Source organism: Agelaius phoeniceus, chromosome 33 (genome assembly GCF_051311805.1).
Source record: "Agelaius phoeniceus isolate bAgePho1 chromosome 33, bAgePho1.hap1, whole genome shotgun sequence".
NCBI lineage: Eukaryota > Metazoa > Chordata > Aves > Passeriformes > Icteridae > Agelaius > Agelaius phoeniceus.
In genome coordinates, this window is record NC_135297.1 from 1,141,425 (window position 1) to 1,163,633 (window position 22,209).

The 22,209-nt window shown below is 54.3% G+C and overlaps 1 protein-coding gene across 1 annotated transcript; it reads left to right on the forward strand.

The window, feature by feature from the left end:
• Nucleotides 1-278: 278 nt before the first annotated feature.
• Nucleotides 279-21,544, forward strand: LOC143696316 (serine/threonine-protein kinase pim-1-like). Its single transcript, XM_077192427.1, is given in 8 exon segments — nt 279-313; nt 19,046-19,145; nt 19,459-19,593; nt 19,673-19,723; nt 19,953-20,322; nt 20,550-20,726; nt 20,993-21,117; nt 21,119-21,544. Coding segments are annotated over 8 exon segments (1,419 nt in total).
• Nucleotides 21,545-22,209: the final 665 nt, after the last annotated feature.

A 22,209-nucleotide genomic window follows, 5' to 3' on the forward strand; every position in this document is an offset into this window, starting at 1 on the left:
ACTTTGATCCTCCCAGGAATTGCTTGCTCTCCCAAGCCATGCCTGCTGGTCCCTGGAACTCTTGGAGGCCATGGCAGCGTGGTGGCAAGGGAAGCACTTGTCTGGAGAAGCTGGGCACATTCCTCCCTCTGGCCGCTGTCCAAGTGTCCCCGTGCCTTCTCCAGGTGCCCGCCCTGGTCAGGTACATCCACCAGTGGCTCCTGGCCAATCAGTTTGCTGAGCACAGGCTGAACAGGAGCCTGCTGGATCTGACGGAAGCACAGCCTGCTGACGTAGTCATGACGCTCCTGTGTGTGGCCCCGTCCTGTGACAGGTATGGGGCCCACCTGCCCAGAGGGCTCAGGGCTCCCCAGCCCATCAGCCTGTACAGCCTGGCCCAGGTGTCCGAGCAACAGAGAGTTCCAGGGCCCTCTGGCTGCTCCCTTTGCCAACCCCTGCACGTCAGGCCGCGAGCCTGCTGCCATGCTCCCTCGCTGCCCCTCAGGGGCCTGTCCCCACAGGCCTGGGCTGCCTGGCTGCTGCTGGCCAGTGGCAGTGGGCAGAGGCACAGCTGGCAGCCAGCTCAGGTCCCCACTGCTGCCCAGGCCCCGGTGCTGTGTCTGAGCCCCCCCTGAGACAGAGCTCTAACCCCACAGAGCTGCTTTCACCATGTGGAAGAGCATCATGTGCTCGCCCAGGACTGCAGAGCCGGCGCTGCTGATCCTCCTGCATGTGCTGGGCAGCTGGCCCAAGCACAGCACGTGCACCTCCGACGGGGACAAAACGGGTGTCTTTGTCCTGGCTGTGAGTTTCTCTATCTGGCCTTTGCTGGCCCCAAGGCCGCCTCTCCAGCAGCTCTCCATCCTCCTTCCCCCACTGCATCTCCCTGCCGCAGGCGCTGGCCTGAAACCTGGCCCAGGGGCAGCTCCAGGCCCAGCAGGCCCCGTGCTCCCCTGCCAAGGTCTCTCCGGGCCTCTCCCTGCCAAGCTCGGGCCCTGCCACACGGACACCTGGGCACTGAGCGCTCTCTCGGGGGCTTTGTCCTTTGCAGGCAACCGTGGTGATGTGGAAGATCCTCCAGGTGCCCTGTGTCCCACATATGGTGACGGTCTATTTGCCCCGCCTCTTTGTGCATCTGCTCTCCCAAGTGTTCTTCAGCACTCTGGATATGCCAGAGGAGGTCCATGCCTTCTGGAAGGGATGCCAGGAGCAATACGGCCTTGCCACCAGCCCCAACAGGTGCTCCATCCCACTCCTCCTGTCCCTGCCATGTCCCTGGGCAGGAGCCAGTGCTCCCAGCGTCACCTGGGCTTTGCTGTGCACGCAGGTTTGCAGTGCGGACCCTGAAGTCCCTTCTCTGCCGCATGCAGCACGAGGATGTGGTGGTGGCAATGGAAGGCAACTGTGGCTGGGACACGCTGCTGTGTGCTGACACCCACCACTATGCCGTGGCTCTGCTGGCCAGGTGAGAGCCCCTTCTCCCCACAGCCTCTGACATTTGTGCTCCGGGCCCAGGGAGCTCCACACAGTCCCTGTGGTTGTGGCTCAGAGGGCCTTGTCACCGAGGGATGGCCAAGCAGACTGGAAAAGGCTGGCAGAGGAGGGTGCCCAGCAGCAGCTGCCTCCCAAATAGCCCAGGGCCCCTTGCAGGATGCTGGCAAAAGAACAGAGCTCTGTGCGTCAGTCCTGGCAGAGCTTTGTCCCCCTGGCCCACAGGCTTGGCTCCTTTTTCTCCTGCCAGGGAGATGTGCTGTGTCTCCATCCCCTTGTGCTCCCGCATCGCTCGCTACCTGCTGGGGCTGCTCAGCACACAGAAGCCACGCTGGGAGCTGCCCGGCCTGGCCTTCCTTGTGGAGGTGAGCCTGATGGCCAGCGCTGCCTGGCTCAGCTGCCTCCCAGCTCTCTGCCCTCTGGGAGCCGCAGCTGCCTGGGACGGTGCCCGCGCCCTGTGCTGCTGCCCGGGCCCAGGACTGTGCGGCTCCGGGCTGCTGCCAGCCGGCTCCCCTGTCACTGCCCTGTGCCTTTCAGGTCCTCCAGTTCCTGGACTTGAGTCAACGTGGTGCTAACAGAGTCCTGCAAATCTTGTCGAGGCAGCTGCAGAGCGAGTGCAGAGAGAGGCGTCGCCTGGCACTCAGGGCCCTTCTCGAGCTCATTGAGGAGCCCTTCATGGTGAGAAAGGGGCAGCAGCTGAGGCTGAACTGGGGAATGCAGTCGCTTGGGCTTGGCAGGGCTTTGGGCGCTCGGGGCAGCTGCTCCCAGCTCTCCTGCCTCCCAGTTCAGCCGCCCCAGTGCTTGGGGACAGGCCTTTGGCCTCTGGGCCCTGCGGCAGCAGGATGGCATTTCACAAACTTGTGTTCCGCACAGACCAAAAAAATGTGGAGCCTGACTGAAAGTCTTGTGCAGTTCCTGTGGGATGCAGATGGAGAGATAGTTTTCATGGCAGTCATGCTACTCAGCTTTATCATCTTGGACAAGGACACGCTGATGCCCGGCCCCATCACACTGCAGCTGCTTGAGGCGCTCCTGCCACTCTTTGACCACGTAAGGCTCACTGCCCCCAGCCACGGCCACTGGCTGCTGCCTGCACACTGTGTCCTGTGCATTTGCAGGCCTGCGCCAAGCTGAGCCCCGTGCAGCCGCAATGCTGAGGTCTTTTTTTCTTGCTTCCATACAGAACAATTGGCAGGTTCAGCTGATCTCCATCCTGCTCTTCCGAACGTTGGTGACTCTTCCACAGGAAAGGGAAAAAGAGGCCCTGAAGACACCCCTGCGCCAGAGCCTGCTGCCTCTCTTCTTCCACTGCCATGATGGCAATCGGCTTGTGGCACAGGTGAGGACTCGTGGGCTGCTGCTGTCCCCCTGGCAGGGGGCTCGGCTGCCTCCTGGCCTGGCACCTGCCGGGCTGCAGCCTCCTGCAGGCCTTGGCCCAGGGACGCGGGTCCTGCACCGTGGGCTTTGGGGCCAACTCCGCGTCTCTGCTGCTCTCCAGGCTTCGCGGAAAACGCTGCTTTGTGTGGCCAAGTTCCTGAAGAGGAAGAATCTTGAAAGACTGGTGAAGAGCCAGAATCTGTGGAAGTTCAGCAAGTGCCTGGTAAGGAGGGCCTGGAAGCCCCAGCCTCAGCCCAGAGAAGCCCCCTGAGGGCGGTGCAGGCAGCGCCCGGCCCAGGGGCTGAGCCCGCGCCAAGCCTTCCCTCCTGCCGCTGTCTCCAGCTGGCAGAAGACAGCAGCAGAGCGGCCGAGCACCTGCGCCGGGCCCTGCCCTACCTGCAGAGCCCACAGGAGTCCCTGCAAGCGGCGGCCATCAGGTTCACGGGTGAGCCACGAGCCCGGGCTCCCTCCCCAGCCCGGCCCGCCGCAGCTCGGCCCCAGCCCCGCCTGCTGCCCCGGCAGCGCCAGCCGGGCCCGGCGCCGTGGAGCCCCGCCTGGCCTGGGCATTGCTGCTGCCGCCCTCTGGCAGCCGTGCCCTGGGGCGGCAGCGTGCGCCAAGGGCCGGGCTGAGCCCTGCCGGGCCAGCAGCCCGTGTGGCCACAGCGCCGGCAGCGCCGCTGGCAGGGAGCTGTGCCGCTGGCGCCCTCACAGGCTCTGTGTTCACAGGGATGGCCGCGCGGCACCTGAGGGGGAAGAAGGAAGAGCTCCGGCTCATCTGCAACGGTGAGTGAGGCCAGCGGGGGCTGCCGGGGGAGCTGCAAGCCCTGCCCTGGCTGCCGAGGGCTCTGCTCCCTGTGCGCACCAGGGCCGGCGTGGGCAGAGCACACGGAGATTTCAGGGCCACCCGGGGCATTCGTGGCCAGCAGCTTCGGGCTGGTCCCGTTGGTGCCTGCTCCCTCCTGGCCATGGCTGGAGCCGGCTGCCATGGCCCTGCCAGGGCGCTCTCCTCGGCTCCCCGCAGGTGCGGCATCTGACCATGGCTCCCTCCCTCTCTCTTTCAGCCCTTCAACACCTGACAGAGGACACCAGCTGTGCTGTGTCAGACGTGGCATTTGAAACATTGTATGTCCTCCAGGCACTGCAGAGTGAGCCATATTCCGTCTTCCAGAGGCTGCAAGATCAGCTCCGCAGGGCATGGAGGACTCGGCCTGGTCTCTCGGCGCTCGGCTGGCTGCGCTGCTGCAGCTCTGCAGAGAGCTGATGCCAGAGGCTCTGTCTGCTGGCACCACCTGAGCCAGGGGGAATTTTCCATTTCTTTCAGATTGTTCTTTTCTTCCTTTTGGTTTTTCTTTAGTATATGAATATAGAGTTTGTTTTAGTACTCAGACTCCCAGGAGCTTTCTTTTGCTACCCAGGCTCGTCAGGGCTTAGGGGAGGAGGGGGAGAAGGGTGCCTGGGCTGGGCCAGCTGCCCAGGCGTGCAGTGTTGCAGGGCAAATGGCCAGAAGCCCCTTGGCCTTTGGTGGTTCTGCGGAAGCTTTTGTGCTGGTGACAGAGCGGCTGGGCAGGGCCCGGAGCTGCGGGGATCCCTGTGAGAGCGGTGCCTGGAGATGGCCACAAGCCCCGTGCCAGGCAGGAAGCGCCCTCTGTGTCCTCCTGCCCGTGTGCTGCTGGCTGGATTGCTGAGGGCTCCCAGGTGCCTCTGGATGGGGCTCCTCTGGAGCTGCTGTGGGGCTGCGGCGCTGCTGCCGGGCAGCTTGGCCGGGCTGGGGCAGCCCCTGAGGGGCTGGGGCCATGAAGGGATGAGGGGCTGGGAAGCCCTGACAGGACACGGCAGTGGGAAGGCACGAGGGGGATGTGTGAGGGAGTGGGTGGCTGTAACGTTGGCTTGGGCAGGGGGGGTGGGTTGGAGACAGAGAGAGCACTCACCCTGATGTTCATGTGGCAAACAGAGAGCGTTTATTCTCAAGCCCTTCCTTCTAAAGGGCCTTTGAGAAACCCAGTCTGGATATTTTCATTGCTCTGATCTCTATGCCCTGTCAGATTCTGGCCAGTGAAATGCTGCAGCCCTGGGAGAGATGTGACTGGGTGAGGCCCCTGGCAGTCAAACCAGGGCTGGTACATTCACACAGCACGAGCCAGCCTGCACTGTGACACACGGCAACAGAGTGCAAGGCACAGCTCCGGGTGCTCCCCAGGAACCTCAGCTCTGGGAGCACTGTGTGCCCCAAGCTCCAGGGGCTGCAGTGGGAGCCCGGCTGGGCTCTGCCCTGGGGCCATCCTGCAGGGACAGCTGGACACAGGGAGCATTCCCTTGCCACAAACAGCCAAGCCAGGGCTGCAGGGCAGCTGCTGCAGCTCGGACTGCAGTGTTGTGTGCTGTGCTCTGGGGCTGGGGCTCCCCGCACAGGGCACTGGGCTGGTGTGCCACAGAAGACACAGAAGCTTCAGCTTCAGCCTAACTGAGGTGGGTGTGTGGGCTGGGAAGAGTGGGGAGGCTCAAGGGGATGCACAGAGCTCATCCTGCTGCAAGGACGAGGAAAAGGGAGAGGGAGCTCAGCAGTGAGGAGAGCTGAGGGCTGGAGAGTGGCTCTGAATGACACTAAAATCCCACTGGACCTCTGAGACATTGCTGCTCCTCAGCCAGTGACAGGATGAGTCCCTAAACCTGGGGCTCTGCCTTCCTCATGGTGAGGGGCACCAAGGAAGGCAACAGTGTGATGGACACTGCAATGGGCTGGGAACTCACTGGGGGAAAAGAGGGAGCAGTTGGGAAGTAAAAGGCAGGTGGAGGAGAGAACTGTTCAGAGAAGGGCTGAGCTACAACTAGAGCAAGATGAAAAATGTCATTTGGGGTCATCCCAGATTGATTTCATTTCAGAAGTTACTGAACAAGTTTATTTTCTGGGGGGTGTCATGTTTTCCCTTGGAGGTGTACACTCTGCAAACTTGAGCTGTGCTGCCAAAATGCTCAAGCAAGTCTGTCCTGCAGGTCACACTATTTCTTCTTTGGCTGATTCTGGCCCGGTGCTGAGCTCCAGCAGAGCCCTGGCTGAGCCCAGAGCAGCCTCAGCACCTGCAGAGCCCGGCTGCAAGGAGAGAAAGCAGAAACCGCCCGTCAGCTGAAGGCTCCTGTGCCCTTGTCCCAGCCGCCCGCGGTGCCCAGGCCATGCTGGCCGTGCCCAGAGCGGTGCCCAGAGCTGCCCATCCCTGTGGCCTTTGGCACAGAGCAGGAGGGCAGGACATGTGCCCAGCCTGCAGCCAGCCAGGGCACATCCAGCCCTCAGCAGCTGCCCAGAGCAGGATGCTCCTGTGCTCGCTGCCATCTCCCAAAAGCTCTGATCCCACCCTGCCGAGCAGACGGGGACCCACCTCACGCCCTCCCCCGCTGGAAGAAAAGCTGCTCCCAAACGATGTCCTCAGCCTTCTCCAAGGGCACGGCCCATCCACGCTGCAGCTGCTCCCAAGCACTTCCCAATCCAGACTGGAGCCCACCTGGAACGCTTCCTCTAGGAAAACAAACAACAAATTATTGAAAATAGATTACAGACAAAAGGGGAAACAAGAAACAAGGTCAAAAATCTTATCTCTGCCAGGGGCTTGAGGAAGGCCCAACCCCTGCATGCCTGGGAAAAACCCACCCACGGGTGAGGGAAGCCCAGGCTTTCTCCCTTCCCCCTGCACTGCCCTCCACAATAACAGTGACCCCAAAGCAAACAAGGGCAGTGCAGCAGCCCAAGCCCTTCCTTGCCTGCACAGCAAAGCAGCCCCTGCACAGCTTCTGGAGTCCCACCTCTGCTCCCACCATGGGGCTTTGTTTGTGTCGGGCTGGCTGCCCCAGCCCCAGCCCCAGCCCCAACCCGGGGCACGGTGGGTGCTGGGGGCTGTTAGCAGGGCCAGGAGCCCACTCCCATTTGTACCCACCCCAGCCCATGCCCCAGCCCTGCCAAAAGCAGCTGGGCAGCGGCTGAAGGATCAGCTGCACCCACCCCAGCAAAGGGGGAACCTTTGGTTCCTGTCCAGGCTGTGCAATGCCCAAATCTGGGAGCATCCCCCTGCGTGTGGACTCATCTGCAAATTCCCTGTGGAGCCTGGCTTTGAAGAAGGTGCCCCAATCAATGTCCAGCATCTTCAGCTGGTCAGTGGGCAGGTCCAGGAAGAGGTTGTCATCCTTGATGTCGTCCTCGCTCTCTCCAGCAGCAGCAGCCCCACCTGGTACAGCTTCTCCAGGGGCTCCTTCTCCTTCCCTGGGCTGAGACCAGGCTCTCAGGGCTCTGCCCAGGGCCCCAGCTGTCAGGGAACCAGGACAAGCAAAAGCAGCTCAGATGGAAGCCACCAGTGCTGGGCAGAGCAGCTCAGCTCCAGCACAAGGGCTGTGTGTTCCCATCTGATGAGCCCTGGGCAGTGACACAGGACAGACAAAAAGTCTGGATTCCTTTGCTACTCATTGCCCAGGCATGTGTGGGGCTGTAACTTACCAGGGCCCTGCCTCAAAGTGTGCCTGTGGCTCTCTCCCTTCTTCTAGGGCAGATGAATATCCTGCATCCCAGGATGACAGAACAGCTCTTCTAATGAGGGCCTTTCCACGTCCAGCATGGATAAACACCGCCTGATCAGATGTTGGCACCTGGGCAGAGAAACCAGAAACCGGTGGGCAGTTGGAGAAGGCTCCTGTTGGCTTTGCCCCACTATTCCCGTGCCCAGGCCTGTCTGGATGTGCTCAGAGCTGGGTCCAAGCTTTCTCATCAATTCCCTGTTTTGGAGGAGAGCAGGAGAGCAGGACATGTGCCACCTCCTCAGCAGCTGCCAGAGCACGATGCCCACGAGCCCGCTGCTGTCTCCCAGCACTGGGATTCCCCCCGTGGCCAGGGATGAGGATCCACCTTGAGAGAGCCCTTGTGGCAGCGAGAGCTGATGGTCCCAGCTGATGTTCTGGCCCCTGCTGAAAGGGTGCTCCCCGCAGACCATCTGGTGCAGCAGGATGCCCAGGGACCAGATGGTAGCTGGCCTGCCATAGTACCAGCCAAAGTGGCTCCATTCCGGGGGGCTGTATGACCATGTTCCTATGGAATACAGATGGAGTTCAGCAGGGGGATGCTGCTGCTCCCAGAGCCTGGCCCCAGCATCCCTGGGCGTGCGGGGGCTGCCCCAGTGGCACACGGGGTGACCACTGCCCTCTCGCCAGCACCTGGGACTTGTGTACAGACTTGGGCTTGGCAAAGAAGCCACTGGTGTTGGAAGAGGGCAGTGGAAACCCCGGCAAGGCCCAACCATGACAAGGAAGAACCCACTCAGTGCTGGTGAAAAACCATACTGTTATGAATTCGAATGAGGCAAGATTTTGAGAAGGAAATAGGCTCTTGTTTATCAAAACAAACTACAGAGGACAGGGAGTTTGAGATAAGCCCAAACTCCCACGCAACAACCCAAAGATAACAACATGTCCCAAACACACTGGGTTCCCCCCCATATAGTACATCCCTCAGAAGGAGAAGAACCCTAACCCAGCAAAACCCTCATTTTATAACCCCTCTCGGGTCCAGGATTGGTGGGGTTTGGATCCGCACATTGATTGGTCATTTTCTGGTGTCCTCATTGATCCTTATCAATATTCATTCTGGACCAATCATTTTCTCAGGGCATCGAATGATTGGTCAAGTCCCCTGTCCAATCACCTCCCGCCCCCCCTTCGACTATCGCCCCCACCAAACCCTGGACCTCCCCTCCCCAGGACCCACAACAAACACCCATCAACTCACCCCAAAACAACAATTCCCAACCCAGCCCAAATTCAACAAAGTTGAATGTAATAACTAGCAATACATTTGTTCATTAATGAAATCAATAGCTAAATAATTATACAATATAAAAGCAATAACTAAATAGCTAAAACCGCTTGATTCTTAAATGTGCAGCCACATATGGTTGCTTGGCTTGCAGGAATCGTATAGTGCTTTGAGAATTCCATGGTAAAGATATACCTTATAAGGGAAAGTTCACCCAGAGGTCACAGAGGAAGGCTGTAACAACAATCCTTAAACTCACAAGAATTGCTTAGGCTTGCAGGAATTGTACAGTGTTCTGAAAATTCCACTGTATAGATATGCCTTATAAGGGAAAGCTCACTCAGCGCTTAAAGAGGAAGACTTGGAGCCTTCATCCTACGACCACCAGAAGGCAGAAAAAGACCCCCTAGCAACTGAACGAGCAAGCGCAAAAGACAGACCACGTCATCCCTGAACCCGGGAGAAGAAGGCAATAAAAGGCGAACCTTGGGGATAGGAACGGTGTGAGCCTAGAGGAGCGGAGACTCCCGGCGGCCCAGCACTGAACTTTGCTTATTGTTGCTTGCATAATAATAAAAATAATTATATGATCCTTAAATCCAGTGGACTCGTTTATCACAATTTGTTGCCGTGACTCGGATCCAGAAAAGGGGGTTGGTTCAAGAATCCTGGGTGGGCGCCCCACCACCTGGTGGCCCTGGCCTTCTCACCCGACCCTTCATCTGGGCTGACGAACCTAAATTCGGGAATAAGCAAGGAAAACACCGGTAACCCTGTAAACTTTGTGCACGAAGATCTGAGCGACGACACAGGACTCCTGAGTATATGAGGTGAACCGCTCGGTTGGGGTTGGGATCCCAGGGCACGGTGAATGAGACGTCCACCTGCGGACGACGTGAGAGGGACCCTCGAGTAGTGCGGTTCTCGTAGCCCACGAGGGAGCGAGCCATGACCGAGGGGTTTTGTGTGTGTGTGTGTGTGTGTGGAGGTGCCTTGGAAGATGGGGCAGAAGAAGAGCAAGCCTTCTGATCCCATGGGGGAGGGTCCCCAGTTACCCCCAATACCTAAGGACAGTCCATTAGGATTAATGATCTAGTATTGGGATGACTTTCCCTCCAGAAAGGGGAAGGATAAGGCAAAAATGATAAATTATTGCATGGTAGTATGGGGAGGTAAGAATCTGGATTCAGGAAGTATATACTGGCCCGTTTTCGGATCCTTCGAGGATTGGGTCTGTCAAGCCCTGAACATTTATGTGAATTCTAAAGAGCCGGTGAACACAGAGGAGAGTGCATATGCTAAATTATGGTTGGTAGGAAGTAATGAGCAAACAGCTAGGTTGTTCCCCCTTAAGGAAAGTCAAGGGGAGGAAGACAAAAAGAAAAAGTCTCGACCGGAGGAATATGTTCCTATTTATCCTCCCCCGTATATACCACCAGCTCCCCCTGAACCCCCCCAAACGCACCCCCGGCATTGGCCCCTAATAGACAGCAGGTCACGGACTCCCTGGATTGCAGGAGGCGTACTTGGAGTCAGATAAGGACAGTAATTGAGGAAGGAGAGAGCAGTGGGTTGTTCCCTCTCAGGGAAATAGCATTAGGAGGACCTCAAGCTGGGATGGGGTTTGTCAGTGTCCCCTTGAACTCGGGAGATGCCCACGAGTTTAAGAAAGAGATGGGAAAATTATTAGAAGACCCTATAGGAGTAGCAGAAAGAGTGGATTAGTTCCTAGGGCCAAACATATATACTTGGGTGGAGATGCAATCCATTCTAGGCATCCTATTTACAACAGAGGAGAGAGGGATGATTAGAAGGGCAGGAATGAGGATTTGGGACACCCAACATGTTCAAGGTCCCGCGGCTGATGTGAAATGGCCCTTGCAAAATCCCAGATGGAACAATCAGGACCCCAACCATCGTGGTCATATGCAGGACTTAAGAACCATCATAATCCAGGGCATACGAGAGGCTGTGCCCCGGGGACAAAATATAAGCAAGGCGTTCAAAGAGTGCCAAGGAAAAGATCAGACCCCCACTGAATGATTGGAAAGATTAAGGAAGAGTTTTCAGTTATACTCAGGGGTGGACCAGGAGACGCCAATGGGGCAAGCGCTCCTTAAAACACAGTTTGTAGCCAAATCATGGGAAGATGTTCAAAAGAAATTAGAAAAGTTAGAGGATTGGCAGGACAGAGGACTTGATGAATTGCTCAGGGAGGCTCAGAAGGTATATGTTAGACGGGAGGATGAGGCACACAAAAGACAAGTTCGGATGATGGTGGCGGCAGTCAGGGAGGGACAGCGGAACAACCCTCCACCACGAGAAAGAAATGGCATGAGGAGAGGTCCCCGGGATTTAGGAGGACCCCCAACTGGAGGGAGAGAAGGAACAGTGTGCTACTATTGTGGTGGAAAAGGACACGTGAAGAGGGAATGCCGAAAGAGGCTTAGGGATGAGAAAATGTTCAAAGAGGATTAAGGGGATCAAGGGCTCTATCTATTGGGGACCCAAATGTTATCAGAGCCCTTGGTAAAACTTAAGGTGGGTCCCCAGCAAACCCCCATAACCTTCCTTGTAGATACAGGGGCTGAGAGATCAACAGTTCAGTCTTTGTCCCTGGGATGTAAGATTTCACCTTCCACAGTACAGGTTATTGGGGCAAAAGGAGAACCCTTCAAGGTTCCTGTAATTAAAGATGTCATAATAGAATCAGAGAAGAAAATAGCGGTAGGATCACTGCTACTGGTCCCTGAAGCTGATTACAATTTATTAGGAAGAGATTTAATGGTGGAATTAGGGAAAAATATAAAGATTGAAGAAAAACAGCTAAAAGTCAGGTTGTGCCCCTTACGGTCACTGACGAAGAGAAAATCAACCCAGAAGTCTGGTATACCCCTGATACAGCAGGAAGATTGAATATAGAGCCCTTCACAGTCAACATTCAAAACCCAGAAATCCCAGTAAGGATAAAACAATATCCCATGTCAGATGAGGGGCAAAGGGGACTAAAACCAGAGGTAGAACGGTTAATACAACAAGGGCTCTTGGAACCTTGCATGTCTCCCTTCAACACCCCCATCTTACCTGTAAAGAAACCAGACGGAAAATACCGATTAGTACATGATCTAAGGGAAATAAATAAGAGAACCATTGCCCGGTTCCCTGTAGTAGCAAACCCCCATACATTGCTCAGTCAATTGAAACCAGATGATCACTGGTATAGTGTTATAGATTTGAAAGATGCCTTTTGGGCGTGCCCCTTGAAAGAAGATTGTAGAGATTATTTTGCATTTGAACGGGAAGATCCCGATACCCACCGAAAGCAACAACTAAGGTGGAAAGTGCTCTCACAGGGATTCACAGAATCCCCGAATTTGTTTGGGCAGGCACTAGAGCAAATAATGAAATCCTATACCCTGAACTAAGGAATAACCATTGTTCAATATGTAGATGACTTTTTAATTGCTGGAAAAAGTGAGGAATCAGTTAGAGAAGAAAGCATTAAGCTTCTGAACTTTTTAAGCATCCAGGAGCTGAAAGTGTCCAAAAGTAAATTGCAATTCATAGAAGAAGTGAAGTGCCTAGGACACCGGCTTAGTAAAGGAACTAAAACACCAGACCCAGGGAGGGTTAAGGGAATCGTCTCCCTTCCTCCCCCAAGAAATAAGAGACAAATCAGGCAGCTATTGGGTCTTGTAGGATACTGCAGACAATGGATTGAAAACTTCAGTGGTAAAGTAAAATTTTTGTAAGAAAAACTAGCTGCTGAAGGTTTGATGAAATGGACTGAGAAGGATGATGAATCAAACAATTAAAAGAGGAATTGGCTAATGCCCCGGTGCTAAGCCTCCCGGATGTTAGGAGACCCTTTTATTTCTTTGTTAACACTGAGGCAGGAGTAGCATTTGGGGTACTGGCTCAGGACTGGGCTGGCAGTCGAAAACCAGTAGCATTTATTTCTAAAATACTAGACCCCGTAAGTAGAGGACGGCCAACATGTTTGCAGATTATAGTGGCAACAGCCCTCTTAGTGGAAGAAGCTCTTAAAATTACCTGTGGAGGAGAACTGAAAGTCTTTACCCCCCATAACATATGGGCAGTATTGCAACAAAAGGCAGAAAAATGGATAACAGACTCAAGACTTTTGAAATACGAGGGCATTTTACTGTCATCCCCTCGGTTGATACTTGAAACCACCTCTCTGCAAAACCCCGCTGAATTCTTGTTTGGAGATCCACAGGAGAATTTAACTCATGACTGCTTACATAGCATAGAAAAACAAACAAAAATTAGGCCGGACCTCAAAGAGGAAGAACTGGAAGGGGGAGAAAGGTTATTTGTGGATGGGTCCTCTAGAATTGTTGAGGGAAAGCAAATCTCTGGATATGCGATTGTGGGAGGTGAAAATTTGGAAATAATAGAATCTGGACCTTTGAGTCCTAGTTGGTCAGCCCAGGCCTGTGAGCTGTATGCAGTATTGTGGGCTCTAAAATTCTTGGAAGCTGACGTTGGGACCATCTACACGGACTCAAAATATGCCTTTGGAGTGGTACATACTTTTGGGAAAATTTGGGAAGAAAGAGGGTTAATAAACTCCCAAGGAAGAGAATTAATGCATCAGGAACTAATTACTCAGGTACTACAAGCTTTAAGAGGCCCAAAGAAAATAGCAATCGTACATGTTAAAGGACATCAAAAGGGTCTCTCCCATTTGATCAGAGGAAACAACACAGCAGACAGAGAGGCAAAGGAAGCTGCTCTCAGAAAATTCCAGGATCAGGGGAAAAGGAGAACGTGAGAGGATGAGAAAGTTCGAGTCCTGAGCTTCACAGCCCAGGAAAAGGAGAAATTAGACAAAATGGGAATAAAAGAGAATGGGGGTATTCGAAAATTGCCAGATGATAGGGAGGTACTGCCAAAATCTATGGCCCAAGAATAGTGCAGCAGCTGCATGACCAGACTCATTGGGGAACCCAAGCCTTAGTAGATCAGTTTACTATTAAGTACATGTGTATAGGAATTTACAATATAGCAAAACAAGTAGTTAGGGGATGTATAACATGCCAAAGAGTTAACAGACATCAGGCTCGAGAAAGGATTCCAGGAGGAAGGGAATTAGCACAACGACCTTTTTCACATGTACAAATAGATTTCACCGAGCTACCGAAAGTAGGGAGATACAAGTACTTCTTGGTACTGGTAGATCATCTAACCCACTTTGTAGAAGCATATCCTACATCATGGGCTACTGCAAATGTGGTGATTAAAACCGTGCTGGAAGAAATAATCCCTAGGTATGGACTAGTAGAAATATTAGACTCTGATAGAGGTCGCCATTTTGCAAACAAAGTACTGAGAGAGGTAACCAGGGCCTTAGGCACTAAATGGCAATATCACATCCCTTGGCACCCTCAAAGCTCAGGGAGGGTGGAAAGGGCAAATGGAGAAATCAAGAAGCAACTCACCAAGCTCATGGTAGAAACTAAAATGTCTTGGGTCAGATGCTTACCCATGGCATTGCTAAACATGAGAACCCAACCTAGGACGGATGTGGGAATCTCTCCCTTTTAAATGCTTTATGGAATGCCTTACGACTTAGAACTCCCGGGGAACCATCCTTGCATCCAAGACAGTCAAATTCAGGGTTACATGCAACAGTTAATGAAACGGAGGGAGGAATTAAAACGAAAAGGGCTATTGGGACAAAGACCCCCTTTGGATATAATAATGCATAAGCGTAAACCCGGAGATAGGCTCCTAATTAAAACTTGGAAAGAGACATCCCTAACACCCCAATGGGAAGGTCCCTGTGTTGTCTTGTTTACCACAGAAACAGCCATCCCAACTGCTGGAAAAGGCTGGACACATGCCAGTCGAGTGAAAGGACCCATCACTGCAGACACCCCTGGGAGGTGACCAGTTGCCCTGGAGATCTACAGCCAACCCTTCGGAAGGCACAGGGACCTGCGCCAGCTGGGAACGTGAATGACTGAATTAGGGGACAGAGAGCTATACCGATTGAGACTCTTGGTAAGAAAACCCCTACAGGACCTGGAACAGGAGTTCAAGTGCCCTCTGCCGTGGAAAACCTGGAATGAACTGATGCTTGCTCTTTCAGTAGTGGCTGAAGTGAGGCGAGAATTATTCAATTACACCGAGTGTCTTAAATGTCGGGAATCTTCTTGTTGGGCATGGGTAAAAGTCTTTTGCAGGGGCTGTAAAGACAAATGGTGGATTCTCCAGTCACATTTGGTGGGGAGTGCATGGTGTCTTCCTTGTGATTGGGATTGGAGAAGAGCAAATCCATTAAGAGCCTTAAGAGAATTTATAAGGATCCCTGGAGAGCGGGAGATCCCTGACAGAGAAGCAGCGTCACTAGTTGAAAATCTAGAACAGAGAAGAGATTGGGCCCTGGCATGGGAATTCCAACACCAATTGCAGAGGATCACACGCCAAAACCAGACAGTCACATTAACTACCTTGTGTAAGAAGGGAATCCACGTTCCTCTGGGGTGGCAAGTGAGGCCTGAAGAGTGGAATAGCACGATTCGCTGCTATTCCCGAGTCTATAAACAACAAAAACATAGAGAACATAGGGAAGAACGACGCAACTCTAGGAAGACAGGAGAAAGGGAATAAAAGGCAGCGGGTGGACCCTAAGTAGGTGTGGGACTTAGGCCCTGTAAAGCTTGCTAGGGACGGCAGAGAGTCCGTTGTAAAATCAAAGAAATCCTTTGCAGGAGACCCTTTGCCTGGAGGCCTGACAGCCTGCCCTTAGGAGTGGGCAGGAGTTAAGGAGAAAGCCCAAATAATGCACCCCCTGAAGACTCCCCCTGCTGCCGAGAAGATAATGATCCCTGCAGACCGACGCACCCGGGCTGGCAGGCGAGGCAGAGAGGTGAGGAGTAGTGGGGGAGAGCAACGGAGCACAGGAACAGGAACGGAGCACAGGAAAGCCCCAGGTAAAAGAGATATGAGTACGAAAGGAGAAAGAAATTTGTTGCTAGGACCCTGCCCTGCATACCCAATAACACGAGACTGCTGGCAAAACTTCACATTAACTCACACTGCAGAGGTAGTTTGTCTCTGGTCGAAAGATACACAGGGCCTTTCTTTTAAATTTATAATAGATACTAAAACGCACTCTACCACTGCTGAACCTCACAATATCACCACTCCACCTGCACCTCCAGTTATACTCACCCCAAACATTTTCAAATCTGGACCTTATATAATCAGGAAAACTGGTCAACAACAAATATTATTCAATCCGGCACGGTGTCTCAAACAGGTCGAACTGCTGATGCAGACCAATGCTTCAGACATCCAGCCAGCTTGTTCTCCGTTTTTGCAAACATCCTTTGAAGGCTGGACCATTTGGCTCTGGAAACGCAGCTCTTTTAAAACAAGGAAACCTAGAGATGTGACTGGTGTTCTAGGCACAGGATTGGAAATTCTGAATAGCATTGATTCGGAAGTACTAATGAACAAATTGGCTGCTACAACTAGAGATCTGTCCAAATTACAGCAACCACTGAAGTCATCTCTGTTAGCCTTGGGGACACACCAGTGGATGCTGTCAAACATTTTGCCAAATTGGGAAAGAGTAAATGTGAACAATCACAAATTGGTGGTTGATGTGCTGCACAAAATAATGTTTCCTTAGCCCTCAGCTGTATCCAAGCACAATTGTGGATGCAGTCAGTTTCTGCTCGATTATAAGAGAAGGCGAGGAAGGCACTTTCCCCACAGAAATTCGGAAAATAATCTGGGACAATGCCAACGATTTTGAAAGAGAATTCCAATCCTGGTGGAAACTGGTGAATTTTACCTATAATGCTATTTCAAATACAGCTACTGCTTTTGTCTTGACCATACACAATGCCTCTGTACATCTAGTTTTTCCTGTTATTGCATTAGGAATAAACCATGACGGAGCTGTTCTCTATCCTATAGAACATAGGGGATGGGCCCTATGTCAGTTTGATGGCACATGGCAAATGTTGATTTGGAATCTTGTATTATCCGAGAACAACTGGGGTTCATCTGTGAAGGCAATGTAATTATAGCTCAAGATATCTGTTTAGACACGGAGCAAAACATCTGTCATTTTGAGATTTGTCCTAACGAGACTTCTAAAACAGTTCTTACATCCATAGGCAATGGATGTGCGTGTTTTAGAACTATTTGTGATTCTGTGCTTGTAGATGATATTGTGGTGGATACAAAGAATCACTCCAACTTCTGTGCTTGTAACTTCACTAAGATTACAGGGTGTGATATCACTCATGAAGCTAAAGTCACCTCTCACCACCTATTACAATCCAACTACACACTGCTTCACAAGCTATTGCCCACCCCGATTGGGATGAACTTCACTCTAGTGAGACAACTGATGCTCCATCAAGACCTAATCCTCGAGAAAATCAAGGAAAGCGGACAGAAAACCCTAGTGACTGTTCATCGTGACGTAGGAAAAATACACCGGGTTATAGAGAGGGTAAAGCAAGATGGCGAGCACAGGTGGTGGGATGCCCTGTTCGGGTGGGCTCCTACTACCACAGGTGTCCTAAACAGTATATGCCATCCCATTGTTGTTCTTTTGATTCTGATTGTGCTTGGTTTTATTTTGTCAGCAGTTCTATTCGTTATGAATTGGAATATGATGAAAAAGCTAAGGAAATTGGCAGCTATAATTAGTGCACATAGCTTAACTGATGAGGAAACTCAGTTAACGCTTGCTAGTGTTAAAAATGTGAATCACTTGTTTCCAAAATTTTAAAAGTGTAATAGTAATAAAATATTTATAAAAATAGTAATACAATTAGAGTAATAATAATTTGGACAAACTGAATTAGGACAATATGAGACAATAAAGACAAAGAGTTACGGACATCCGGGTACCTTTTTCTGGGCAGCACGAGCCCGAAAAAGGACTCCTGTTAACAAAGGATTAACCCTTAAAAACAATAGCCTGTTGCATATTCATACACTTCATACATGATGCATAAATTCCATTCAAATACAGGATTCTGTCTGGTCATCGTCAACTTCTTCCTCCAAGTCCTAACAGTGCCTTCGAGGCAGGAAGAAGTTGGTTTCTTCTGATAAGAGGGCCATAAATTCTTCTTCTCTGAAAGATTTAGGTGTCCTGTGGCTGCTATCTCGCTGCGAGTCCTTTCTTTTTAAAAAAGTATCCTACATAGCATCGTTTCTATTTTAATAATTTTTATAACCTAAAACTATATTTAACACAGTACTTAAGAAAACTAATACAGCATTACTTTCTAACACAACACATAGAATATTCATTTTAATATTTGCGAAAAGGCAATCATAAAATACATGCATTTTTCACACTAGGAAGGAACTAAAAAGATTTAATGATCAAAATTGGTAAAAAAAAAATGGGGGATTGTAATAAGTGGCAATACGTTTGTTCATTAATTAAATCAATAGCTAAAAAATTATACAATATCAAAGCAATAACTAAATAGCTAAAACCGCTTGATTCTTAAATGCGCAGCCACATAGGGTTGCTTGGCTTGCAGGAATCGTATAGTGCTTTGGGAATTCCATGGTAAAGATATACTTTATAAGGAAAAGTTCACCCAGCGGTCACAGAGGAAGGCTGTAACAACAATCCTTAAACTCGCAAGAATTGCTTAGGCTTGCAGGAATCGTATAGTGTTCTGAAAATTCCACTGTATAGATATGCCTTATAAGGGAAAGTTCACTCAGCGGTTAAAAGAGGAAGACTTGGAGCCTTCATCCCACGACCACCAGAAGGCAGAAAAAGACCCCCTAGCAACTGAATGAGCAAGCGCAAAAGACAGACCACGTCATCCCTGAACCCGGGAGAAGAAGGCAATAAAAGGTGAACCTTGGGGATAGGAACGGTGCGAGCCTAGAGGAGCGGAGACTCCCGGCCGCCCAGCGCTGAACTTTGCTTATTCTTGCTTACATAATAATAATAATAAAAATTGTATGATCCTTAAATCCAGTGAACTCGTTTATCACACCCATGAAATGTTGCGTCTCACGCAAAGAAGAAAGAAGCCACAAGCCAACACTCTTCTTTATTGCTACACTGTTTTCTTTGGTTCCTTCTCTAATAGGAATGACTTTGGGGTGTGATTTGTTTGTTTCTCTCTTTCGTTCCTTGGGGCGCGCGGCGGCTCCTCCGTTGGGTTCGCGGGGCAACGGAGGAACGGCCGCGAGCTCCGGCGGCTCCGCAGCAGCAGCAGCAGCAGCAGCAGCAGCAGCAGCAGCAGCAGCAGCAGCAGCAGCGCTTTTCTCAATCAATTTTCCGATCGACTTTTCCCTCGCTCCGCATCCCCTTCTCCCTCCCACTCACTGTATTCCCGTCCCGTTCCGTGCCGGGCCGTGCCGTCCGTGTTCCGCCTCTCCCAGCCCGGCTGATGCCGCGTCCCGCAAGGCGCCCCTTGGCGGGGCCGCCCCGTGCCCGCCCCTGCCCGGCCCTCCGTGGTTCCGCCTCGGCCGGGCTCTCTCCGTACCGGCTGTGGCGCCGCTGGAAGAGCCGCTTGCTCTGGTGCTGGCGGAGCATCGCGGTCTTTTGGCTCGGCCTGGCGCAGGCTCTGGCCCAGCCCCGGCCGAGGCCCCGGCCCCGAACGAAGCCCCTGCCGCGGTTCCGCCCGCAGCCGCTCCGCTGCCGCCCGGCTCCCGCCCCGTGGCCGAGAGCGTGGCCGGCAGCTTCCCCGCTCCGAGCTCCGCCGCTCGCCAGCTCGGCCGCCGGCCCCGAGCCGCCGCAGCCCGGGGCGGCTCGGCAAGCAGCAGCGCGCCGGGCGGGCGGGTGCCCCGGGCAGAAGAGCGGCAGCGCGGTGCCGCCCGCACGGGCGGAGAAACCTCCCCTGGAGCAGCTCTACCTGCAGGGCCCGCTGCTGGGCAGCGGCGGCTGCGGCAGCGTTTACTCCGGGACCCGGCTCGCCGACGGCGCCCCGGTAAGAGACGGGGCCGGCTCGGAGGGCGGCAGCGGGCGGCGGGCGACGAGCTCAGCCCGCCGCTCGTCTTGGCTCGCAGGTGGCCATCAAGCGAGTGTCCCGGGAGCGCATCTCGGAATGGGCGCGGCTGGTGAGTGAGCGGGGCCAGCGGTAGGAGCCGGCGGGGCGGGCCGGGCGGGGCTGAGGCGAGGCCCGGCAGGGCGGCAGCCGGAACGCTGCGAGGGCAGCGAGCGTGGAGTGAGCGGGGGCCGCGCAGCGCCCCGGGCCGGGCCATGGCGAGCCGCGGCGGGGCCGGGCAGGGGCTGCCCGAGGCGCGGCGCAGCATCGGCCCTGCTGACGGCATCGCGCTCCCCCCGCAGCGCAACGGCGCCCTTGTGCCCCTGGAGCTGGCGCTGCTGTGGATGGTGTCGCGGCCTGGCTTCCGCGGCGTCGTGCGGCTCCTGGACTGGTTCGAGGTGCCCGAGGGCTTCGCGCTGGTCATGGAGCGTCCGCAGCGCTGTCAGGACCTCTGGTACTTCCTGCACCAGCGGCGGTTCCTGACGGAGCCCGTGGCGCGGGGGCTGTTCCGCCAGGTGCTGGAGGCCGTGCGGCACTGCAGCAGCCGCGGCGTCCTGCACCGCGACATCAAGGCCGAGAACGTCCTCGTCGACCTGGCCACGGGCGAGGCCAAGCTCATCGACTTCGGCTGCGGCACGATCCTCCAGGACACGATCTACACCCGGATGTCAGGTGAGCCCAAGCCGAGGCCCAGCCGGGCAGCTGAGTTCCCCGCTTTGCTGGCAGAGGGGGAAGAGGGGGGAAGGAAGGAGGGGGAATCCTTCTTCAGCCAGCTGCAGCCAAGTTGCTTTTTGGCAGGGCAGGGGCTGGCTGTTGTGGAACGGGAGCTGGCTGGGAGGGAGGGAAGGAGGGCGGGAGGGAGCAGCATGGGCCTGATGAGCTGCGCCCGTGTCCCATAGGAACGCCGGAGTACAGCCCACCGGAGTGGATCCTCGTTGGCTGCTACCATAGCCAGCCAGCCACTATCTGGTCCCTGGGCATTCTGCTCTATGAGCTGGTCTGCGGGCACCTTCCTTTCCACACCAACGAGGACATCGTCCGGGGCCAGCTCGTTTTCCCGCCTCGGGTGTCTCAAGGTGGGGATGCGCCTTCAAGGCACGAGGGGAAGAATGGGGTTGGGAGGGGCAGCTGGCACATAAGCATCCTGCTCTTGCAGCTGGTGAGGAGGTGGATCTCCTGGGCTTAGCTGGAGGAGGTGGCACCAGTGCCTCTGTGCTGGTGTCCTCCGCAAGAGAGGATCAATAGGAAGCTTTTGGGTGCAGCTCTGAGCACTGCTGGTGTTGCCTGGGCACTGTGGAATGTGGGAGAGCATGGACAGGAGCCTTCTGGTTTCTCTCCGCAGAGTGCCAGCACCTCATCAGGTGGTGTTTATCCATGGAGCCCACACACAGGCCATGCTTGGAGGATGTTTTTGAGCATTCTTGGCTGCAGGAGCCCTGCCTGGCCCAGGCGACAGCAGAGATGCATCCCTGAGCACAGTAGGATCCAGGAGCCCAGCAAGCAGCAGCGGCACGCGTCTCGTGGCACGGGAAGAAAACCCCGGAGCGTTTCCTTGCGGCCGCGGCGGGGAGGAGAGAGCGCAGCCGAGGAGATGCTGCTTCTGCTGGTCCCCACGAGCTGTGGAGGGAGCGGCTCCGTGCTGCCCGTCCTATTGGAGAAGTGGTGGCAGTGCAGTGAAGGTGACACGGATTGGGACAGAGGAAACATCCCCCTGCAGCTCAATGGCATCGTGATGTCCCTGCAAGCCGAGGCACAGCTGGCGTGTTCTTCTGGAGCACGACGTGGAGCTGGGAACACCATCCTGGAGCTGGCCGCTGGCGGGGCAGAGCCAATTGGTTTTGGCTGCAGCCCCTGCCTGAAGGACACGCTCTGCACTCTGATGAAATCAAGATGAGTCCCCAGCCGGCGCAGGGGCGGGGGGATGCTGGTGCTTCCAGGCACGGCAGGGCTCGGCCTGGCCACGTGCCGGAGGTTCCCTGCTTGGCAGCGCTGGGGAATATTAATTTTTCTGCCGGCCGCCGAGCTGCTTTTTGGCGGGACAGGGGACGGATGTTGTGGAAGGGGAGCCGGCTCCTGGCCTTGCTGACAGCTTCTGCCAGCCAGCCTGGCATGGGCTGAGGCGGGGGCAGCCAGCCTGACAAAAGCATCCATCCTTGTGGATGGGGGGCGGCAGAGGGGGGACGGGTTCTGAAGCTGTGCCCCAGCTGGTCTGCTCTGCAGGCCCTTGAGGAAGGGGTGCGTTTACGGGCAGGAAAGGTGGGGATTTTCCCCACCCCTGGACAGGTTGAATTCTCACATGGAGTGGTCAGACCCTCCTCAGGCCTGTGAAACAGTGACAGGCTTTGTGCTTTTTCTTGTTTCCAGGTCTTGTTTTGAATTGACTTTCATGCAATTGTTCCTTTGTTTTCCCAGGAGGATTACACCTGGTGTCCAGACCGGACAGGGAAGCGGCTGCAGCAGCCGTGGAGCGCGTCCAGTGCCAGCGCTGCCCCAGGGGCCACGGTCTGCAGGGACAGCCCCTTCCAGAAGGACGAGGACCTGGTTTGGGATCGGCTCCTC